Raw genomic sequence first — 22,012 nt, forward strand, 5'->3', positions numbered from 1 at the left:
AAGAAAGAAAGAAGGTAAAGCGAACTGACGGTTCTTCGTTAAATTCAAGACCTACTTCGCAATGGATGCGAAGCGAATGGAGGAGGAAGACCTAGCAAATATTCCTCGGATTGTGAATCTTCCTTGAAGCTTTTGGTTTAGCATAGTCTACTCCAAATGGAATTCAGAATTCAACCCAAAATTCAGCTTGGCCGGAGATATGGTGCAGTGGGTTTGCACAAGAGGGAAGTTACTCCACTCCTTCGTCAACAAATGCCTCGATTTTTGAATACTAGAGTCACTGATGTCTCTTTGAGCTTCAGGAATAGTGAGAGCTGACAGTATTCTGCTGGATGACTTTATGAAATGGAATCCAGAAAATATGAAACTGACTTGTTCTTGACTTGTGCAGGAACTGATAGACGAAATGACTGCAGCATTTTGGTCTGGATGATCTCGAATAGACATCGTTGCAATAGGGATTAGTCAATCGGGCGTCTATGAGGTTTTGAGTGGATCTGGATGCGATTGCTAACTGCATTGCCGATAAGTCATGGTCTAAGATCCGAATGAATGTTGAATGTGATTTGTCTTGTGATGTCCTGGGATGTGACTGTCGATTGGTACATGTGCTAGATGTGTGTTCCTAGTGTGTTGGTACTAACACTCAGTGTCTGCTAAGATAGTTTATGGCCTCTGTCTGTTTTGCAGGCGTAATCGAGGGCGATTACAATGCTTTCAAGAGGGGGGTATGTCACAAATTGGTGACATGGCTGCCCAGTACACACACACCCCTTCCCTTTGGTTGGGACTGGCATGGTGGCAGAAATGATGACATGGTTGAAATGGGGACCTTGCTGAAATTGCTCACGTGGCACTACAGTACGAAAACCCGGATAAGTGCTGACGTGGCATGTACGGACTCCCGTGATGTGCGACGGAAGTACAGGGCTGATTGTACGGAAATCTCTACGCAAAAAGATGGTTGCTTTTTAGGCTACGCAATTGCAAGAGAGAGATAGAGAGGTGATAAGTGCTGACGTGGCATGTACGGACTCCCGTGATGTGCGGCGGAAGTACAGGGCTGATTGTACTGAAATCTCTACGCAAAAAGCTGGTTGCTTTTTAAGCTACGCAATTGCAAGAGAGAGATAGAGAGAGCCCTTTTGCTTTTTCTACGCAATTGAAGAGAGAGAGAGAGAGAGAGAGCTCTTCTGCTTTAATTTAAAAAGCTATTTTATGGACAGCTTTTAGAAAGAGCTTTTGGAACTTGCTTTCTTTTACAAGCAAGAGAGAGAAAGAGCCTTTGCTTTATTTTTGGGCTTTTGATTTTCAGCTTTTGGCCTCTGCTTTTGGCATCCCTTGAAATCTTTAAATATGTGAGCAGGCCTCTCACAACTCAGAGCATCTGGACGTAGACTCTAAGTGTGAGCGCCTGCCTGCACTCTTGTGCTTTGAACACAAATTAATACAAAAAGAAATACCGAAAGGGGCGCCAGTCTTTGGGGCCAATATCTCTAGGCACGGAACTCCGTCGTCGGGCCAGCGTCGAATCAATTGTGAACTGTGAACTGTTTTGAAGTATTTATTTGTGCTGTCGCGGTAGATTCTTGACTTGGAGCGTTCAAGTCTCTTACACTCACTCTCAGACTCTGCGTCCAGATGCTCTGAGAAGTGGGAGCCCAAGCGACACTTTTAAAGGTTTGCAAGGGATGCCAAAAGCAGAGTCCCATAAGCTGCCAATTAAAAAGCCTTGCAAAATAAAGCAATCGTCTCTCAAGCCATTGCTTGGTAAATAAAGCAACTCAATAATAAAGTAATTTTTCCAAAAGCTCTCTCTCTCTCTCTCTCTCTCTCTCTCTCTCTCTCTCTCGCGTAGAAATCAGTCTCGCAATTGCGTAGGAAAAAGCAGCAATTCCATATGTTGTTGCCACGTCATCTGTCCGTACAGCCTTCCGTGATTTCCGGGGTTCCGTACGGTGGTGCCACGTCAGCATTTCAACCATCTTTCTTGGGACAAGAGTGTGTGTGTATAGGGCAGCCACGTCACCAGTTTGTGACAGGTCTTGCTGAGAAGTGGTAGCGCTAGCTTTTCTTATATATTGCCCGAGTCAAATTGCCCTACCCAGTTTCCCAACAAAGTCACTTCTTAATAATAAGTGAAAAATGGCTAAAATAGGGAAAATAGATTCTGTGCACTGTCAAATGCTCCTCATGGATTCTGATGGTAATGCTGATGATCATGCTGTGTGCAACCAGAGAAAATGCAACTACTCTTAAGTGCTTGGACATGCACGGCTTGCGCACAGGCTCACAAAGGTGCAAGAACACTTCCTAAGCTTGACCTGAACCCTGGACATGAAGTAACTTGTCCACATGTACATAGGGTTAGATGTGCACGTGACACCACCACTACTAGATGACCATTGCCTCTCTTTCACTCTTACCATCCGGGACGTGTTTAGATATGACATTTTTGACGTTTGCCAATGATATCACCGCATCCCGCACATTGTCTTTGTCTTTGAGGATCCATTCCTCTAGCTCTACTATAGGGTTGCTTCGGTATGTTGACTGACATATGTCAAAGATGGAGGTCTTCGTATCATGCATGATTTGGTTCATTGTAAGATCTAGATCTCTTGTACGTGTCAAATCTTTGGGATAGCACAACAATATGTCGATACATTCAGGGTAATTATACTGTCCAGCAGCTAATTCAGTTATCACTTTGCTTGTCGATGTAGCTCCTGGACGTTGCAATAGCAAGCAATCGTTGCAATTCTGTCAATTAACATTGCATTAGATACACCAGTAACCAAGACTGATTATTAATTAAATGGAGTTTTACAACGACAATTCTGATGCCTTTAAATTAGAGAAGCAATCTACTTGAAATTATACAATGTTACAATCCTCTTTTTTTCCATCATATCACTACAAATATTTGTGCATAGGACAAGAATTGAGGGCTGCAGCCAGAATGACGAGTCAAACAGCTCAGATCTACATTTGCGATCACAAACAATTCATAAAACTACATAACATTTTTCATGCATCCTCTCCAACCACAAACATACATGAAACCAACCATGGAACAATAAAAACCTTCAATAAATTGTTACTGTAGTTCTCGGAACAACCAATATATACAGAACATGCGCTCTAATAACACATTGAGAGGTAACACCCTAAGTGGACACTGCACTATGTGCAAGAAATGCTGCTATTTATGACTACAAAACTCGCTTTAAATTACTCTCTGAACTTTTATTCTTGTTTTGAACATATATACATACATGCAACTAAAAGGCGACCTTCAACATGCAGGTCTGCTTCAAGTATTTTGTTTCTACGTACTGAAACATACACCATTAGACCATTTTCTTGTGTGTATGGCTTCAACATCATTAACATTTCCCACGCTCATCAACAATGGCCAAAAGATCTTGACAAAAATGTACAAACAACCCTTGTTCATATATTTGAAGATCCAAACAAAACGGGTTGTAACAAATGCTCACGTGCTGGGACAACTATATGAACCATTATAAGACTTGAGAAGGAACTCTGAGGAGAGTTTACTTTGATTTACAGCTCTGAATGGCATCGGTGGGTCGTCGGGAACTGTGGCTGTCCCTTGAAGATACTGCACAACACTGCTCATGGTTGGCCTCATGGAAGCATCCTCTTGAATGCACCACAAAGCCACCTGAGTACTCATCCGTGCTTGCTCGACATCGACATCATGTTGGATCCTCTCATCAATCCATACTGAGACAAATGAATTCAAATCAGCCTCTTCATTAGAGTATGGATTGAACTCCTGCAACGCTCTCCTTCCTCTTACAATCTCTAGCAATACCATGCCAAAACTGTAGACATCAAACTTGGCACTTAAGTGGCCGAATCCCATCGACCAGAACTCTGGTGCGACATAACCTGGTGTACCCCTAGCATGTGTGTAGACCTTGCTCTCCTCCCTCTTCAAGAGCCGTGCCAGGCCAAAGTCCGCTATTTTGGGACAATACGTACCATCTAACAAGATGTTCTGCGGCTTGATATCACAGTGAATGATACACTTTCTGCACTCTTCATGCATATACGACAACCCTTGAGCGATGCCTAGCGCTATCTTGAATCGCTGCTTCCAATTCAGAACCGGTATACCTGGTTCTTCTCCTGTTGCAAAGAGATATTTGTCTAGAGAACCATTGCTTACATACTCATACACCAGTATTCTCCTTGTTTTGTTAAAGCAATACCCGACCAGTCGTGCAATGTTCATGTGATGTATGTTACCGATGGTAGCCAGCTCATTCAAGAACTGCTCATCAGTATGAACCATCGAAGAGAGCAAAACCTTCACCGCCACCTCGTTTCCATCACAAAGCAGACCTCTGTACACCTGTCCAGATGCTCCTTGCCCGATCTTTGTCCTAAAAGACTGTGTTGCTGCTGACAAGGCTGAATAGGGAATTTCCAATGCATTTTCATTTACACCGTCCAATTTGAGGAGCTTTCGAAGCTTTCGATTTGCAAATACTCCATACCTATGGCGATAGTGGAAGGCAATGCCCACTAAAACCAGGAGAGAGATGGCAGCAACAGATACACCTACAGCAATTGCTTTCATATTTCCTGTGTAAATGGAGAAAAACTCAGCTACATACAACAAAAGACCATTATATTCAGAAACTTCTCAAGTTGAGCTTCTACCTGACTTGCAATCCGTCTGATTTGTTTTGTTGCCACAGTAGCACAGAAATCTCTTGTCTTGCGTGTCATAACCGCAAGTACCACCTGTGCTCTGACAAGCGCTGCAGCTGTCTGCATCTCTGACTGGTCCCCATGCAAACTGGGTATATGGTATCCATGTGGAGACATTGTCATTTCCAGGTGGGATGACAAATCTGGTGCGAAACTCACAGCCATAGACGCTTTCAAAAGGCGACAGTTGAAGTTTCTGGTCTGGAATGTATTCCAAGCAAGACCCGGTAGAAGAGAAGTTGCAGAACTCTAAGTATTTGATGCAGGATGAGGAGAAGTTGGTCAAGACACCCGAGGTTGGCGGCTGCATTCCATCTGTGACACTGCAGTTGAAAAACAAGTAGCTGTCCTGATAGTAGGTAAGGTCCGCATCTTGAAAGGCGTACAAGTCTGATGAGATGAAGTTATTTGTGGCGGATGAAGAGGCCTCCAGAAGTTGGCAGGTGTAATTGGTCTTGGGCCGTGTATCCAAGAGAACGGTGCCACCATAACCATAGCTGCCCGTATGTGGGTTGCTGTAATTTGGATTAGAGGTAATGCTTACGATGTAATAGCTAGCAGTGTACCCGCCTGTTGTGATGTTCCATTGAGGGGGTGAAAAGGAGCAATCCAAGAGGAAGCCCGGGGAGCCACACCCCGGGGTCACGCCAAAGGGATATGGTAAAGCTGAGATGGTAGAGCATGATAATGGGCATGTGAGGCCAGTGCTACTAGGCAAGGACAACCTCACAAGGATAATCAAGGTCACCATAGCCTTCAATGCCTTGCAGCCTGGTCCACGGAAAGGACAGCCCATGTGTGCGTCGAAAGATGATCGTAGGAACCCGATGGACACCACAATCAAATCATACACCAGAAGCTGCATGACACAATCCGCATCAAACTCAACATTGCACCCATCTTTTTCCAACTGCAAGGCCGACCCAGGTCATGATTTCTCTGAGAGCCTGCAGATCATCGTGAGCCCATCACGACCATGTGTAGGGGGTGATGAGGGGCATAATCAGCAGCTGCAATGAAGAAGCAAGAAGAAAGGGATGTTTCATTTCTCTTACTGTTCTTCTTCTCCTCCTCATCCTCATTCGTCAACTTTCCGTGACGGTGCAGTCCGTTTGAACAGGTCTCATCCTCAGCAGGAGCTTTTGACATGTTACCGTATAGAAATTAGTTTTGGGTTCCTTATATTTTTGTCTTGCTAAAACCCTTAGTATCCATATGGGTGAAGGTCCTTCGAATTTGTTTGCTTTAGATGTGTCCCTTTCAAAAATTGAAGAGAAAGAAAGCATTTTCTTTCAAATGCTATTTTCCAAAACTGAGTTCATTTTTTTTGCATGCTGAAAAAGACTAAAAAACAAAAGATTAAAGAGTCCATAGGAGTTTGATCCATATATAACGAGAAGTATTGATTTAATTTTTTTAATTTATACTCACTTGTACATAGTCTATTTATTTAAAGATTTCATCAAGATTTATTTTATTGAATTATTAAATTGATTTATTATTCTCTATGCTTATTAAATCTATCTTTTTTAATGATAACATTAATATATTCTTTTTTTAATTTTTGATGTGTTTTTTTATTTTATTACTTTTAATTTTATTTTGTTTTCAAATAATAATATGTAATGTGCACCTTTCACCTTATTAATTAAGTGTTGCTTTTTTCGATATATAAACCATTCGAAATTATGGTTGGGTTCATCAGAGTCGATGAAAGACATTCAAAACAGAATGTGCCTTCACCATGGAGGCTGTCCATTGGCACAAAAGAAATTATACTTCTCTAGACCCACAAAAAATAAGCGAGCCTTCTCTCTCTCAGAAGAGCAGTTCTATCGTCCATTTTTCAGCACAAAACGTGGATCGGTGTGATTGAATTGAATCCAACATCTATGTACTCAACAACACTACCACTACACTATAACTCATTGGACGTCAAAATCTTACAGAATAAATTTTACAGAGCTACTTCCGTCCCTTGTGAATGAAGAGAGAGGTGGAAAAAAGAGTACGAGATTTTTTCCATCAACTCTTCTGAATTTAGCTTGTATATGCATAATGAATAATTTTATATATATATTAATTTTCTTTTTATTTTGTTTTCAATTGATAATGTGCAATGTGCATCTTTCACCTCATTATTTAAGGGGGGCCTTTTCTCATGTATAAACCATTTGTGATTATATATGTATACTAAATAATATAATTTTATATTAAAACACAATAAAAATTTAATGTGATTAGAGGCAATCATTGAAATTTATTTTTCTTATAAAATCTCATTCATCCCTTAACTTAGCAGGCCTTTATGTCTCTTCACCTTGTTTAAGTTGAAGTAGGAATTAAAGAGCTTTTTGCTACATTGAACTAGCAAGGTCATAGTTTTGTATAGTCAATAATTGCTAGATTGAACTAACAACTTTCAAGTCCATCTTTGATCTAATTCAATTACTATATAGCAACTATGTAGAGTTGCTAGTTAAAAGTAGCAAATCCTACGTCCAACACAATTACTATATAGTAGCCATGTTAACTTGCTAGTTAGAAATAACAAATCCTAAATCCAATGAATTACTATAGAGTAACTATGTAGTTGCTAGTTAGAAGTAACAAATTTAGGTCCAGTGCACTTACTACTACCTGACTATTTGGTACTAAGCACTAATCATATTAGTGCGAATTCTTTCTATCTTCGTTCTATAAAACCTTTTTGATATGCATGTATTACGGTGCTTACACTATCTTACCTAAAGTTATTCTATGATGTTTTTATTTTTATTCGTAAGTCATATTTGCAAATAAGCATCGAATCTCATTATAACTTTCATATCTCATGACCTTGACAAAATCAATACCCAAGTTTGCGCAACTTAGTACTACACTTCTCGAAGCTCATTGCATATATATCTACTTCAACAAGAGAATCATGTAATCCCTACTACAAGAGGCAAGAGATTTGTAACTTCTATACTATATATAATGTAGCTTAAAATTTTTGAGGAAGGAGAGGAGCTCCACGTGTCATGCATTGGAAGCTTTGAACCTTTTGAAGAAAAAAAAACTTAACTTTTGCATACTTTTGCATCTCTGCAAAGCTGACCTTCACCTCTCATTCGAGTAAATGAGCTCGGCGACCTCAATGCTCAAACTACATGTGTGTTTGTGTCCACTGTCTCACAGACACACACACACACACACACACACACACACACACACACACACATAAAGGGTTACTACTTCCGCCATATTATGTTAGTAGATAGCAGACTATGTTGTCAATGAGTTTACTTTTAATAATTGTTTAGTATTTATCGATATATTTTTTAATTTTAATGTTTTTTTGCATTGAGAAATTTTCCTTAATTTTTCTATTTCACCAATTTCCTTCATTTTACTCTCTTCTTTTACTTCTATCTATATTATTTCTTTTTTCATTTTACATCAAAATATATATTTTTTCCTTTTTTGAAGTAACAATATATGCAATTTTTAATTTACAAACTAATTTCTTATCGAAATAGATTTTTTTACTTTTTAGATTTACTTCTATCTAAATTCTTTTTTTTTCCCTTTACAAACTAATTTTCTTGTTTTTGTTCTATTTTTAAAGTAACTTTCAAAAGTAATATGCAATTTTTAAATTTATCCATATTCTTTTTGTTTTTGAGGTTAAAGACAGATAAGGCATCATAAATTTTGAGGTCAGAGTTGGGGGAGGGCTTCCATGCAGTGTTTAGGAAAAATGTGTCTCAGCTTAATATCATGTCGTTTTCAATTTCAAAAATGCAAGTTAAGGGCAAGGGGAAAAGGAAAAATTCCACCCCAAAATAGAAAAAAAGAGTATAAAAACCCAAAAATAAACCTAATTTTCTAAAATTTCCTGAGGGCAAATTCAAAGAAAGATATTTCATATGTTCAGAAAAATGATTTTTCCCGAACACTGCCGCCATGAGGTCTAGAGGGAGGGAGATGGGTGGCCACGGAGTTTGGACGAACAGAAGATGGAGAGCAAGGGGATGAAAAATTGCCATGGGAGAGCGAGAGAGCTTACTGGCTGATAAATCTTCCAAGAAAAAAGTTCAAAATCTGCAAGGATCCAACTCGCTCTCTCTCTCTCTCTCTCTCTCTCTCTCTACCTCTGCTTTGGAGGACTTGGCTCCACAGGAATTTGGAAAGCTGAAAACAATATAGAGCTTCATCTCAGAAACTTAATTAAGCTCAAAACGAAGGCAAACTAAAACCTTAATTAAGCTTATCAAATGCAGCAGCGCTATCGAAACGAAGGTGTTGCCGGAAGCTCTGCAGGTTTAGAGAGAGAGAGAGAAGAAGAAGAAGAAGAAGAAGAAGAAGAGAGTCTTAACCTCGTAGGAAACTATCCCAAGAGAGAGAGCCATCGCACAGGTCGAAGGGCGGAGACGGGTTGGCAGCTAGCCACCGCACAGGTCGAAGGGCGGAGACGGACGAAGAGAGAGAGAGAGAGAGAGAGAGAGAGAGAGAGAGAGAGATTTGCGACAAAGTGTGGGGGGGGGGGGGGGGGGGGGGGGGGGCAGTTTGCGGGCTCAGTTGTCAGACGTCTGCGCTGGGCACTTGCACAAAGAGGCTCAAATCATTCTCTCTCTCTCTCTCTCTCTCTCTCTCTCTCCCCCCCCCCCCCCCCAAAAAAAAAGTTCAAGCTCGGATATCCGGACACATGTAAAGGGTTAGTGCTTCCGCCATATTATGTTAGTAGATAGAGAAAGAGAGGGGGGGGAGGGGGGGGGGGGGAGCTAGAGAGAAATAGGAAATAAAAGAGAGATACGGATAGAGAGAAATAGGAGAGAAACGGGGAGGGAGAGAGAAGTAAATAAAAAGAGATAGTGATAGAGAGAGAGGATGAAGAGAGATAGAAAAAAGGAAATGAGAGAGAGAGAGGGGGGGGGGGGGGGGGGGGGGGGGGGGGGGGGGGGAAGAGAAAGATTAAGGAAGAGGAGAGAGAGAGAGAGAGAGAGAGAGAGAGAGAGAGAGAGAGAGCGCCCTACTTGCTCAGAACCTGCTGAAATCTACCTGCTTGTGAATTTGCTCACGTTTTTTGCATAAAAGTTTACGATTTTTCTCACGTTTTTTTGCATCAAGCTTACGGTTTCTCAACTTACAATTTTTTGCATGCTCTGTTTTTTGCACGCTCATGTTTTTGCATACATACGCTTGCTTACGTTTCTTGCATATATGTTCGCTCACGTTTTTTGGCTTTTCTTCAGCTTTTCTCGTTTTCGAGAAGATCTTTGAGATTTGTAAATCTTTTTTTTTCAAGTACCCCCACCAACTGGTGGGGGTTGTAGATAGATGAAGAGAAAGAAAAAGTAAACTATCCTGCTCTTCACCAAACCGGGTGCAATGTAGAAATATAATTTTGATTACTAATTAACACCACATGCATTAAATGCTATAAAGCACTTGAAAAACTTTAGATATCTGTATGCAAATTATTTTATCATTCTTTGATTGTTTTACTTGTTTATTTTCTATAAACCTAGAAAAAGAAAAGTGTGTATTTGGAAAGAGGCAACACAACATTAGCATTAAAAATTCAATTGGCCCATCTTCAGATAGATTAAAAGAAATAAACATCTTAAATTATATTTATAATCACTCAAAATATTCTGTCTCTCTCTTAAGAAACTCAAAATGTGTGTAATTTCCAAAGAAACTTTAAAGTGTGAGTAGCTACATTGAATTTTGAAAGAAATTTAAAATGAAGAGTATTTCCAAAAGAAACTAAGAAATGTACTCAAATTTTATCATGTGCTTTGTGATGCTTCTTTTAAGAAACTAAGAAAAATAATTTAATCCATATCAAATACTCTTTTTTTCTGAGTTCATTGAAATCAATCCAAATCAAAACTTCATAATTACCCTCATCATTAAGAAAAACAAGGTGAAGGCTCATGTTGGCATTCTAGAATAAGGCCGTCACTAACGTGCCAATGGGGAGAGAGAGTTGTAGTAGCATATCTTGTTGTCTTTGCTTGAGGCTCGTTGCGTTGTTGCTGCTGTCGATAAATTAATTAGTTGTTTACTTGCAACTGCTATCTTTATTACAAGCGTGGCTCCAAAGGGACGTTGAAAAGCAACATCTTATAATAGCTTCAAAAAGCCTAAAAGTTGTGTACAACATTTCATAGGCACCACACCTATATCACTCCCTGCAAGCAAGCAGGCAGTGCCAACAAAGAAAGGAAAGAAAGTCATATGAGCTTCCCTGTCCACCGGCGCGAGCCTCACTAGTGTGGGTCCTCGCTCTAGGGTTTGGGGCTCTCGGTTGCCTTGGTTGGCTTTGGATCTGACGTTCTCTCTCAGTGAATGGTATTTTTTTTTTCTCCTGGGCTTGGCGACAACCGGGCTCCTCCTTGGAGTGCAGTAGCTCACCGAAAGAAGCTGGTTGGACCTGTTCGAGTTTCTGTGTGTTCACGTGGCTGTAGGGTGGCGCCCTTTATTAGCCTATGTTTCTCTCGTGGTTCGATTGGCCCTACTCTTTTACCTGGTTTGGTAAGGAGCAAAAATATTGTATTTTTTTCTTTCATCTATCTAAAATCCCCACCACTTGGTGGGAAAACTTAAAAAGAAATAGTCACCTGAGGTTTCATATAAAGGGACCCATTTTCATATTGAAACAAGTAAAAGGGTTACGGTGGCTTTCTAAAATAACAAGAAAATGATAAAATCAATAGGTTGAGTTTAACTAGAATTATATAAGGTAAAGCATTGTTCATGAATATCTCTTTTATTAAGGGACTGAGTTTCCTCCCTGCAAAGAAGCAAACTAGAAATAATAGTCGAATTTGCAAGATTTTTGAACTAAGTTCTCACATATTTCACCATTTTTTTTCCCGTTTACCATAGTTTGCTCATTTAGTGTATATGTGTGTGTGTGTGTATATATATATATATATGTGTGTGTGTGTATATGTGTATGTGTAAAATAAATAAATGTGTATGTATGTATATGTACTATAGAATTTACTAGAATTATGCAAGGTGAAGCTTAACTTTAGCATTCTAAAAGAATAGAATGCAAGTGAAGGCAAGCCGTGTAAGGATGTGAAATGAAAGTTGAAAAATGAAGATTTATTTAATAATTTAAAATGAAAATAACATTTAAGGTAAGTCTCCATCATGGCACTGAAAACAATGAAAGTCTGCCTAACCCAACACAACACTAACTTCGGGACTATTTGCCTTGGGTGGTGACAAGCTCGTTTGATGGCATCGAGGGTGTGCAAGTGGGGCACAGGGAGCAAGGGAATCTAGGCCGGACACGTGGCGAGCCGCATGGCGGTGGGGGGGGCGGGGTTGCCCGCTGTAAGATGTAAACCCGGGCACGTCAGGGCCTGCGGAGTGCCGACGTGGAGGGCAAGCCACGATGGACGAGGTGGGGCGGTCCGCGTTCACGTGTCTGGACATCATTAGGGGATGTAAGGGACGGCTACTTGCTCCTCGAGGTTTGTATCTTAGTTAGTACCTTGTACCCTCGGGGATGGGGCCAGCATTTAGTCTCGCTCTTTCTGCCTCTCTTTCTAACGCTCTAAGGCGCTTGCCAGCTCTTCTCCTCATCTCCTCTTCTCAGGGCTCCCTTGCTCAAAGTGGGGTTATAAGCAGGGCACAAGGTAGGGCCAGGGGGTGGGAGGTTGTTGCCGAAGGCGGAGTGCGGCTGCACATGGAGGGTGGAAAGATGACAAGGAAGGGGAAGGGTGGCGACATGCGGGGTGCTTATTCCACGCACCCTCTAAGGTTGCAAAAGGAGGAACCCGCAGTGGGAGAAGCAAAGCCCGACCGTAGGTAACGGGGAGGGGTTCATGGGCATGGTGTTGCTATCAAGGCTTGGCCTTTGGCGATCCAGGAGGAGGAGGACATTTCCTTACAAGGAGGGGAGGCAGGCATGCCGAATAGTGAACATTGGGTAAGGGTTTAGGGTGCTGCTCAATTAGCCTGGGTTTAGGGCACGAGGTGGGCATGGGATTCTCACCCTTCACAAAATACATTGCAGGTCACGACGGAGGTGGTGGTGTCCAAGGAAAGGGAGGAGGATGATCCCCCTCCCACTCCTCCTATGAAAAAGAACCCAAGGAAGCTCCTTGTCAAGGGGGGTAAGGGTGAGAAGCGACCTCGTGCACAACAAAGAAACACGCGAGCTCAAAGCTTGGTGCAATCCGAAAAAAGATCTAAGTTTCGTGAGGATAGGGTTGCTGGAGATGACATCGAGGCCACTATCCGTCAAAATCAGGTATGTCTGGGTTTACACTTGCGCAGAGGCATGTTCATGGGAGTGCTCACTGAAATCTGTTTCTGATTACTGTAGGGTGCTAAGAAGGAGACAGAGGTCCAATTATTGCATGAGTCCACTTCCAATAAAATGAAGGTATGTCCGGGTTTACGCCTAATCATGGCCATTGGGGTGCGCTCTTACTGCTGCTCTTTATGCGATGTGTTGAGAAGGGCAAGAAGACAGCCATACCTCCGGACGAGGACGGGTCTCAAATGCCACATGAGGATCCCGCTGTTGTGGAGTTGGCGACAAAGGGAGGGATGTAGGTATTTTCATCTTCTCCAACTCGGGTTTGCCTGTATTTACATGTTGGGCCCATGTTTGCACATCGGGCTTGCCCGAGTTTTCATGCCATACCGGGATTGGCTGGGTTTATCTGTCAAGTCCGTGGTGCTAAAAGGTTGCATTTCATGGCTTCTCTTTATAAGGTGGGTTGATCCCAAGGTTTTGCTTGTGGGCAGAGGTTAAACACGAAGGTTGATGAAGGCCCGAATGGGAAGAGGCTGCTTGTGAAGCCTAAAGAGAAGGTCCAAACAAAGCGTTCTGATGTGAAGAGGCCCCTTGTGAAGCCCAAGGAGAAGGTCCCAATGAAGGATTTTGAAGCAAAGAAGGGTCTTGTGAAGCCCAAGGAGAAAGGTTCAAATGTGGTTCAAAAGCCCTCAATTTTCCACTTGAAGGGTCGTGATGTAGAGAAACAATCCAAGGTGGCGAGTGAAAAGGGAAAGGGAAAGCTTCAACTGCAAGAGAAGTCCAAGCGAAATGCTGTAATTGCCACCGCAAAAGAAGCCAAAGGCAGTAAGAGAAAGCTTCTTGAAGTAAAAGGGGCCAGTTCAGGGTCTACATCCAAGGGAACAAAGGACAAAACCTCTCAAGCATTGAGCAACGGTCCTGTGAGTCCCTCTCTGACCCGGGTCTACATTTAGTCTTGGGCATGCCCGGGTTTATATTTGGATTAACGAGGGTTGCTTACCATTTCTAGAGTTATGCAGGTATGTTCTTTTATACAGGTGTGGAGAGCCGAGTCTAGTGAAGTCATCTCGGCCATATGCAAAGATTTATGTTGATGGGAAGCTCGTCCGGATGTGCCAAGCAGACCTGGATTGCCCAAGTAGAAATACGCGGATGGACAAGCCGCAATGTATGGTGGACCACCTTTGAAAGCAACATGGAGGACTCAGGGTAGAGATTCCACATAGAGTGGGAGGGAGGGTGACTGGTGCTTCTTCAGACCCCATTCCAAAGTCTACAAAAGAGATAGATTACGTGCGTAGAGCAATTTGAAGATGTGGACCGCAAGTACGAGTTGAGTCGCAAGGCTATTCAAGCAAGGGCCCTCATTAGGGGCTTGTAAGCCTGGGATTGTATCAAGAAGACAAAAGTACAATGCACCAAAGATGACTTTCTCCTTGACTTCATGGCGGCTCGTATGCAAAAGGCTGAAGCTGTGCAAGAGATGAAAAAAAATGCTATAATGAAGAAGATACGGCAAGGCTACGAACGCCATGTGAGTCTCTCTCTCTCTCTCTCTCTCTCTCTCTCTCTCTCTCTCTCTTAACATGTCTTGAGTTCAACACTCCTCACAGGATAGATCCTTAAGGTTGGTTGGGATAGTGTCCAGGTACGTTGAAACCCTCTTCTTCTTCCACTACTACTTATTTTTCTTCTTCTCTCTCTCTCTCTCTCTCTAAGATTGATAGGCAATAGACTATTAATTTCAAGCTTAAATACTGCTTGGTTACGCTTGACAAGAGTGACAAGATGTGTATTGCCCACCACCTTTATTTTATTTGTGCCGCTAGCTTTTGTATGAAAACTCGACAATGTTTGTGGCAATGTCATTCTTCCCTATGTCCCAATGTTACCAAACATAGCTACTAGCTCTCCGCCTTGCATCTCCCTTTTCTTGCCCATCTATGAGCACTCAAGATGAACTTTTTTCTAAGAACCTAGTAATGTACACATGGGTGGTAAATGAGAGGTAAATTGACCATAACTCCATCATAAAGAGTATAGATAATAGACTATTGAATAATAGCAAAAATATATTGTGTGCCATAGTGCTTAAGAAAAACCTAGGTTTAGTATAATTCCACCTATATCTAATGCACCTTGGAGGCCCTTGCCACATGACATAAGGAGAGGGCGTGGGGGCGGGGGGGAGACCAAGTCAAAGAAATAAAGAGAGTGGATTGGGTGCCAAGAAAAGGGTCTCTCTCTCTCTCTCTCTCTCTCTCTCTCTCTCTCTCTCTCTCTCTCTAGGAAGAGCCACACACTTGTAAGATTTAATTTGAATGTTAGGACACCCCCAATGATTGGAGGAAATAACTTAGGTTTAGGATAATCCCATCTAATTTTTTTGAGATTTATCTCTAATTGCAAGTGTCTTTTATCAAGTAGGAGGAAGATGCTTGCCGAGAAGAAGAAGATAGGTCCTTGATAGAAATATAGTGTACTTGCAAAAATGTTCGGGTATGTTTTGGGTCACAATGTGCATATGTTGTATTGGTTGGAGACACTTGTGCAAAGGATATGCCAAGGTCTGCATGTATTCTTTTAAAGTAAATTCAAATCAAGCTCTTAAGAGCATTAAAAAAAGAACCACAAAGATTAGAGAACATAAATTAATGTTTAGAGAATCTCAAAGTGCAGAGAAGTTTAGTGCAAAAACCTTCAAATATAGTAAATTTGCCTCTAAATGTTTTAAAAAAAGTATGGTATAGCCAAATGCTTGAAAAATCCTCAATTTCGTGTAATCCCACCTGCAGATTTTGAAATTTGTCTCTAAATTATAGATTTGAAGGTGAGGAAACCTACAAAGTATAGAGAAATTGGGTGAAAAAGCCTTCAAATATAATCAAGTTGTCCCTAAAATTTCTCATATGCAAGTTTTCTAAGTTTTTAGGAGAAATCACTATGCCTTAACTCGATTTAGTGTAACCCCCCTCACAAAATTTTGAGATTTCTCAAAAATTTTAATTTGCCTTTATACACTCGAGAAAACCTAGATTTAGTGCAGTCCCACTTACAAATTTTGAGATTCACCTTTGAATTCCGAGTCAACCCAAAGGCGAGAGCACTGACAAAGCTCAAAGAAATCTAGTATAAAAACCTTCAAAAATAGATGAGAATTGTCGGAATTCCCTCTCATCATCCACTTTTGCCGTTTGTTGAGGTTTGCTCCTAGCTAGGGCTTGCACATCTTCTGCCTTGGATATGCTGGATTGAACTTTCCAAATTGCATTAATTCTCAATTTTGTCAATTCTCAATTTTGTAGATGTCGATGTTGATTTTTTATTTTTGATTCCTGCTTGTGGATTTTGTCAATTGTCGCTTTGTCGATTTTTGATTGTAAAACCAATGCTTATTCTCCCTGCCCTCTCTCTAATGTCGGTGTGAGATCCCTCTTACCCTCTCTCTCTCTCTCTCTCTCTCTCTCTCTCTCTCTCTCTCTTAGACACACACACACACACTCACTCACACAGCTATAGTGAATGGTGCTCTCTCTCTCACTCACTCACTCACTCACTCTCTAGCCAAGGAGATCTTAGTGTTCTCTCTCTCTCTCTCTCTCTCTCTCTCTCTCTCTCTCTCTCTCTCTCTCTCATAGACACACACACACACTCACTCACACAGCTGTAGTGAATGGTGCTCTCTCTCTCACTCACTTATACATGCATTCTCTCTCTCTCTCTCTCTCTCTCTCTCTCTCTCTCTCTCTCTCTCTCTCACACACACACACACACACACACACACATACACATACACACACACACACACACACACACATAATGCGTGCAGGACATCCATGACAAATTGTTGGACTCCTATTGCTAAATTGGCGAGCTCAATGTACTTCATTAATGCAATGCGGAAAGCCTTCATGCAATGCGCCAACACCTCGGGGAATGGCACGTCGACTTTGTTTCTTATATTCACACACATTGATGAAATGGGTCTCTCTCTCTCTCTCTCTCTCTCTCTCTCTCTCTCTCTCTCTCTCTCACACACACACACACACACACACACACACACACACACACACACACACAAATACATGCATCTAGCTTTTGAAATTTGAGCATCGAGGTCAAAGTATCATTTATGACATAGAAGGTATGTCCAAATCTCAGAAACACATGGGGAAAATTTTTTTATGGCACTCAAAATGTAAAGGAAAGACACCTTTCAAATGAATTTCAAGAAGTGAAAGAATCACGATGGGTTTCTAAAATAATTAGAACGTGATAAAATCATTAGGTTGAGTTTAAGTAGAATCCATGTTCAAGAAATGATTGCCTCAACTTAGCCTTGAGCCGGTTGAAAATGGAGACTACCTGGTTGCAAACCATGATAAAGGGAAGAAAAATTGGTGAAATATGTGAGAAAAATAATTCAAAAATTCTGCAATTTTTAAATTTATGCTAGTATTTTTGGTTCGCTTCTTTGTGGGAAGGAAACTCAGTTGACAGCCGCTTAATAAACGAGACTTTCCTGAATATTGACTAGAATTAAGTTATAGAATGAAGAAAAGTAAAGCCATGCGAGGCTTTGAAATGAAGTGTGAAATTAAAAAAACTCATTAATATTTATGTGTGTGTGTATCCATAGAATTTACTAGAATTATATACAAGTGAAGTTTCATTTTAATATTCTAAAACAATAGAATGCAAAAAAAGTCAAGACATGTAAGGATATGAAATGGAAGTGAAATAAACATTTAAAACAAGTCTCCATCATGCACTGCACTGAAAACAATGAAAGTCTCCCTAACCCAACGCAACACTAAGGTTTCTTTTAGAAAGCAAAAATAAGAGTAGTCAGTGGTCAACCTTGAAATTGAGGGCTGGAGTGAAATAGAGACCCTAGAATGACCAGTCTCTTTTGGAAAGGATTGTTTGAAAATTTAGGTACTAAGTTGAATGTCTCTTCTGCCTGTCACCCTCAAACAGATGGGTAAAGTGCAATTGCTAACTCCACGGTTTTAGACCTTGTCAAATAATTATGTCAATGAGATTGACGAAAGAAAATAGTGAAAAAAGTAGCTTCTTTTAGTAGAAAATGTATACAATAATATGATGCGTACTTGTATGGAAAAGTCTCCATTTGAGATTGTTGAAGGAAGATCAAAAGTTCCTCCTTTATTGAGAGCACATGATAAAATCTTTGTGGCTAACAAGTATGTACATGATCTTCAAAGTGCCTTTCAAAAGATAGAAGATGTCATGCAATATTCTCAGCTTAAGCAAAAGCTAGTAGCAGATAACCATTGACGTGGTACCACATTCAAGATGATGATTGGGTTTTACTCAAATTCCCAAAGGCTCAATTACAACATACTTTGAGCAAAAATTAGCAAGGTGAGTTAACTAGTGATCAATAGTATTGCACTAAGCTAGCTAGATGCTATTATGGACCCATTCAAACTGGCAAGGTGACTTAACCACTGATCAATAGTATTACACTAAGCTAGCTAGATGTTATTATGGACCCTTTCAAATTTAGAATGCCATAAATAAAATGAGTTATTGGCTAAAACTCCCTAGAAGATACATAATGCTTTCCATGTTAGCCTACTTAAACTATTTAAAGGGATTCCTCCCACAAATTCTATACATGAATGTCCACCCAAATTTGATGAGGAAGATGAAATACTTCAATCCAAAATCATCCTACGACATGTCGACAACCTCCTCCAAATTGGTAAGAATTTGCATAAGTATTTACTTAAGTTTAAGAACTATCCTTTTGAAGAAGCTCAATGGATGATGGCAAATCAACTTACGGATTGTCAATCCTTGATTGATACATATAATCATACTCATGGATTGGGTAATGCACAAGACCTCAATGTATAAACATAAATAATTAATGAAGTCATTCTTTTTCTTTTCTTTCATGTATTGTCTTCATTTCAAGTTTACGTTAACATAATGTTTCATAAGTACTATTTTGTACAATTGAAGCACGCTTGCGGAAAATTTACTCTCTCAAGCACCCAATATATTATCAATCTAATTGTGGAAAGGTGGTTAGTGCAAAAAGTGGATCCAATGCAAGATGTCAATCTTCCTCCGTTAGTAAGCTCATAGACCACTATGATATAAGGGTGGGGTAATGTCACCAAAGTGGAATTATGGTATTATATCAAATTCTCTGGAGTATTTTAAATGTCATATTATTTTTTCTGAATTAAAACTAGAAGTATTGCAAGGAAAATATGTCTCTCTCTCGCTAGAGTGAGAGATGTCAATATTTGTACGTGAGCACACGTAAATGGGATACAAACTTAATTAGAATGGTCAAGGCAAGGCTAATAGAATTAAATGAACCTTAAAAGATTCAAAAGCCATTAGAAATAATTCTAGGGATTCTTACAGATTGTTTTGAGAATCAAATGACCTAAAAATGACCTTGAAATGATTATTTAATGGCCCAAGAAGCTCCTTTAAATAAGGAAAAGGGATTAAACGACATCAAATTAATGTGCAATCTTTAGAAAATGATAGAGAATCAATTTTCACGTCAACTTTTGGGTCTCAAGAGTCTCTCGAGAGCTATGCAAAACAGGGGGGTTGGACACCTAAAGTGGGAGCAAGACCTAAGAGGCTGATTTGGAGAGCACACTTGCCATATCCACAATGGGGAGGTGTAGGCTGAAAGGGAGAGTTTAAGCGAAAAGCAACTACTTCTATTTTGAGCACAAGCATGAAAGTGAGAAAGAGAATTTAAAAATCACGTCATCGTGCGCACTGCATTTTCTCAGTAGTAATCGGCTTCTTGACCCTGCACACCAAGAGTACCTTGAGCAGGTGTTTTACCCCCCTTTTAAAGCCAACAAAACCATCAAAATTTCCATAAGAGCAAAGCCACAAAAGATACACTTTTGCCCTCTTTTATCCAAAAAGCTTTCGTTTGTTTCACTAATTAGTCTCTAATTACTCTTCCCCTCTCAATCTGCACAGAGCCTCTCAATCCAAGTGATTGAATGACCTTGCAAGCATGGATAGAATCAATTGGTGGCAACAAACAATTTGTTTAAGCTGTTGATTGGCAATTGAGGAGGATTAAGCCTTCTTAAATTTGTGTTAATCATACAAGGGCTTGGTAAGTTGATCGTCCATGTGATGTAATTTTCCTAATTGCATATAGATTCCTTTTGAGGGGGGTCAGCCTTAGTGAATCCGACCTTATTGCATGCACGTTTTGGGCATCTAAATTTTGCCAGTTTGTTATGGTTGCAAAAATCAGATATGGTTGCTTCTTTGTCGCCTCTTGAAGCTCCTTTGAAGCACGTTTGTGAAGGCTGTGTTTTAGGTAAGATGCAACGTTCAAAGGTTCCAAAGGATGATTTAGTAAGGGCTACATGCATGTTGCAAGTTGTAGAGTGATGTTTGCAAGCCTATGCAAACTCCGTCCTTAGGAAATTACCTATACTTTGTGACTTCCATTTATGAATAATCTAGGCATGCATGGGTGTATCCACTTAAGGCTAAGTCCAAAGTGTTCTTGTGCTTTAATTAAATTTTGGCTATGGCTGAAAATGTCTCTAAATGTACTATGGGAACCCTCTGTTCAGATCGAGGGGGGGAGTATATGTCTCATAAGTTTAATGAATTTCTAGCTAATGCATTTGCTGCTAATTGTGGGATAAAACATTACTGTATAGTTTTGTATACACCTCAGCAAAATGGTGTTGATGAAAGAAAAAACCAGTCACCTATTGAGATGGCATGATGTATGGCCAAGAGTCAAGCTTTGCCACATTTGTTTTGGCTTGGGACTGTCATGTATGCTACTTATGTACTTAACATCTGTCCTACAAAAGCTTTGTAGTCCATGACTCCTTATGAAGCATGGTATGACAAGAATCCATCTATTGATCACATGCATGTTTTTGGTTGTTTAGCTTATGCTTTGGTGCCACAAACGCAACACAAAAAATTGAATGATAAGGCTGTTAAATGCATTTTTGTTGGTTACAGTGCCGAAAGCAAAGATTATAGATCATACCATCCACAAACCAAATACATTTGTCATGAGATGTGTTTGTGGAAGATTGTTTAACCTTTTGTTATCATGTACTAAAGACAGTATTGTGAGCTCACAAGACATTTATGGCAGTTTGTTGCCTCTTTTTGCTAGTGGAAATTTTAATGTAAATTCAAATGAGGCACATGTACAGCCTATGGGGGTTTCTAAAAATGTTATAGATCAGCCTATTACTGATGCAGATGTACATGGTGCAAATGATGAGGAAAGGGCTAAGAATTGGGAGGCTAGAGGTATTCCAAAATGGCTAGTACATACTTTGCATGACAATAAATTGGATGCACCTATGTCTAATCATACTTGTTTAGGTTCTTGCTATGCATCTTATGTGCCAGATTGCTATGCTTTAGCTGTTTCTAGTTTATGTGATGTGGAGGAACCTCTATCTTTTGATGAAGCACAGAATTCAGAAAATTGGATGGCTACCATGCAATTAGAATATGATGCACTTATAGAAAATGACACATCTTGTCAAAAAAGCCATCGGTACAAAGTGGGTTTACAAGTTGAAACGTAAGCCAGATGGTGAGATTGATCGTTCTAAGGCTTGACTTGTTGCAAAAGGTTATGCACAACAAAAAGGCAAAGATTATGGAGAGACTTTGGACTCTACTTTTCATATGACTACTGTGCATTTTCTATGTGCATTGGGCAACTCATTTTAGATGGAATGTACATCAATCAGACATTGTTACTACTTTCTTGAATGGTGATATATTTGAGAAAGTGTATGTACCACATCCTTGTGGTTTTATCAAGAAAAGACAAGAAGATAAAGTGTGCAAATGTAAGAAAGCTTTGTATGGGTCATAGCAGTCTCCTTGTGCTTGATATGAGAAAGATGACACTCATTTATTTAAGCAAGGATTTTGTAAGAGTTCAACATAAAGCACTTTGTATATAAAGAGTGA

The 22,012-nt window shown here is 40.3% G+C and overlaps 1 protein-coding gene and 1 pseudogene across 1 annotated transcript; one reads left to right on the top strand and one right to left on the bottom strand.

Moving 5' to 3' along the window:
- Positions 1-3,408: 3,408 nt before the first annotated feature.
- LOC147434281 (rust resistance kinase Lr10-like) lies at positions 3,409-5,754 on the bottom strand. The gene is made up of 2 exons (XM_086490834.1): positions 4,699-5,754; positions 3,409-4,620 (listed from the first exon to the last, which is right to left on the bottom strand). The coding sequence occupies exons 1-2, from the start codon at positions 5,612-5,614 to the stop codon at positions 3,500-3,502; spliced, it is 2,037 nt and encodes a 678-aa protein (XP_086346960.1). The 5' UTR covers positions 5,615-5,754; the 3' UTR covers positions 3,409-3,499.
- Positions 5,755-13,203: 7,449 nt separating this feature from the next.
- Positions 13,204-22,012, top strand: part of LOC147434282 (uncharacterized) — a 35,702-nt pseudogene continuing 26,893 nt past the window's right edge.

Source organism: Adiantum capillus-veneris, chromosome 19, assembly GCF_014529385.1.
Source record: "Adiantum capillus-veneris isolate H3 chromosome 19, ASM1452938v2, whole genome shotgun sequence".
In the NCBI taxonomy this organism is placed as follows: domain Eukaryota; kingdom Viridiplantae; phylum Streptophyta; class Polypodiopsida; order Polypodiales; family Pteridaceae; genus Adiantum; species Adiantum capillus-veneris.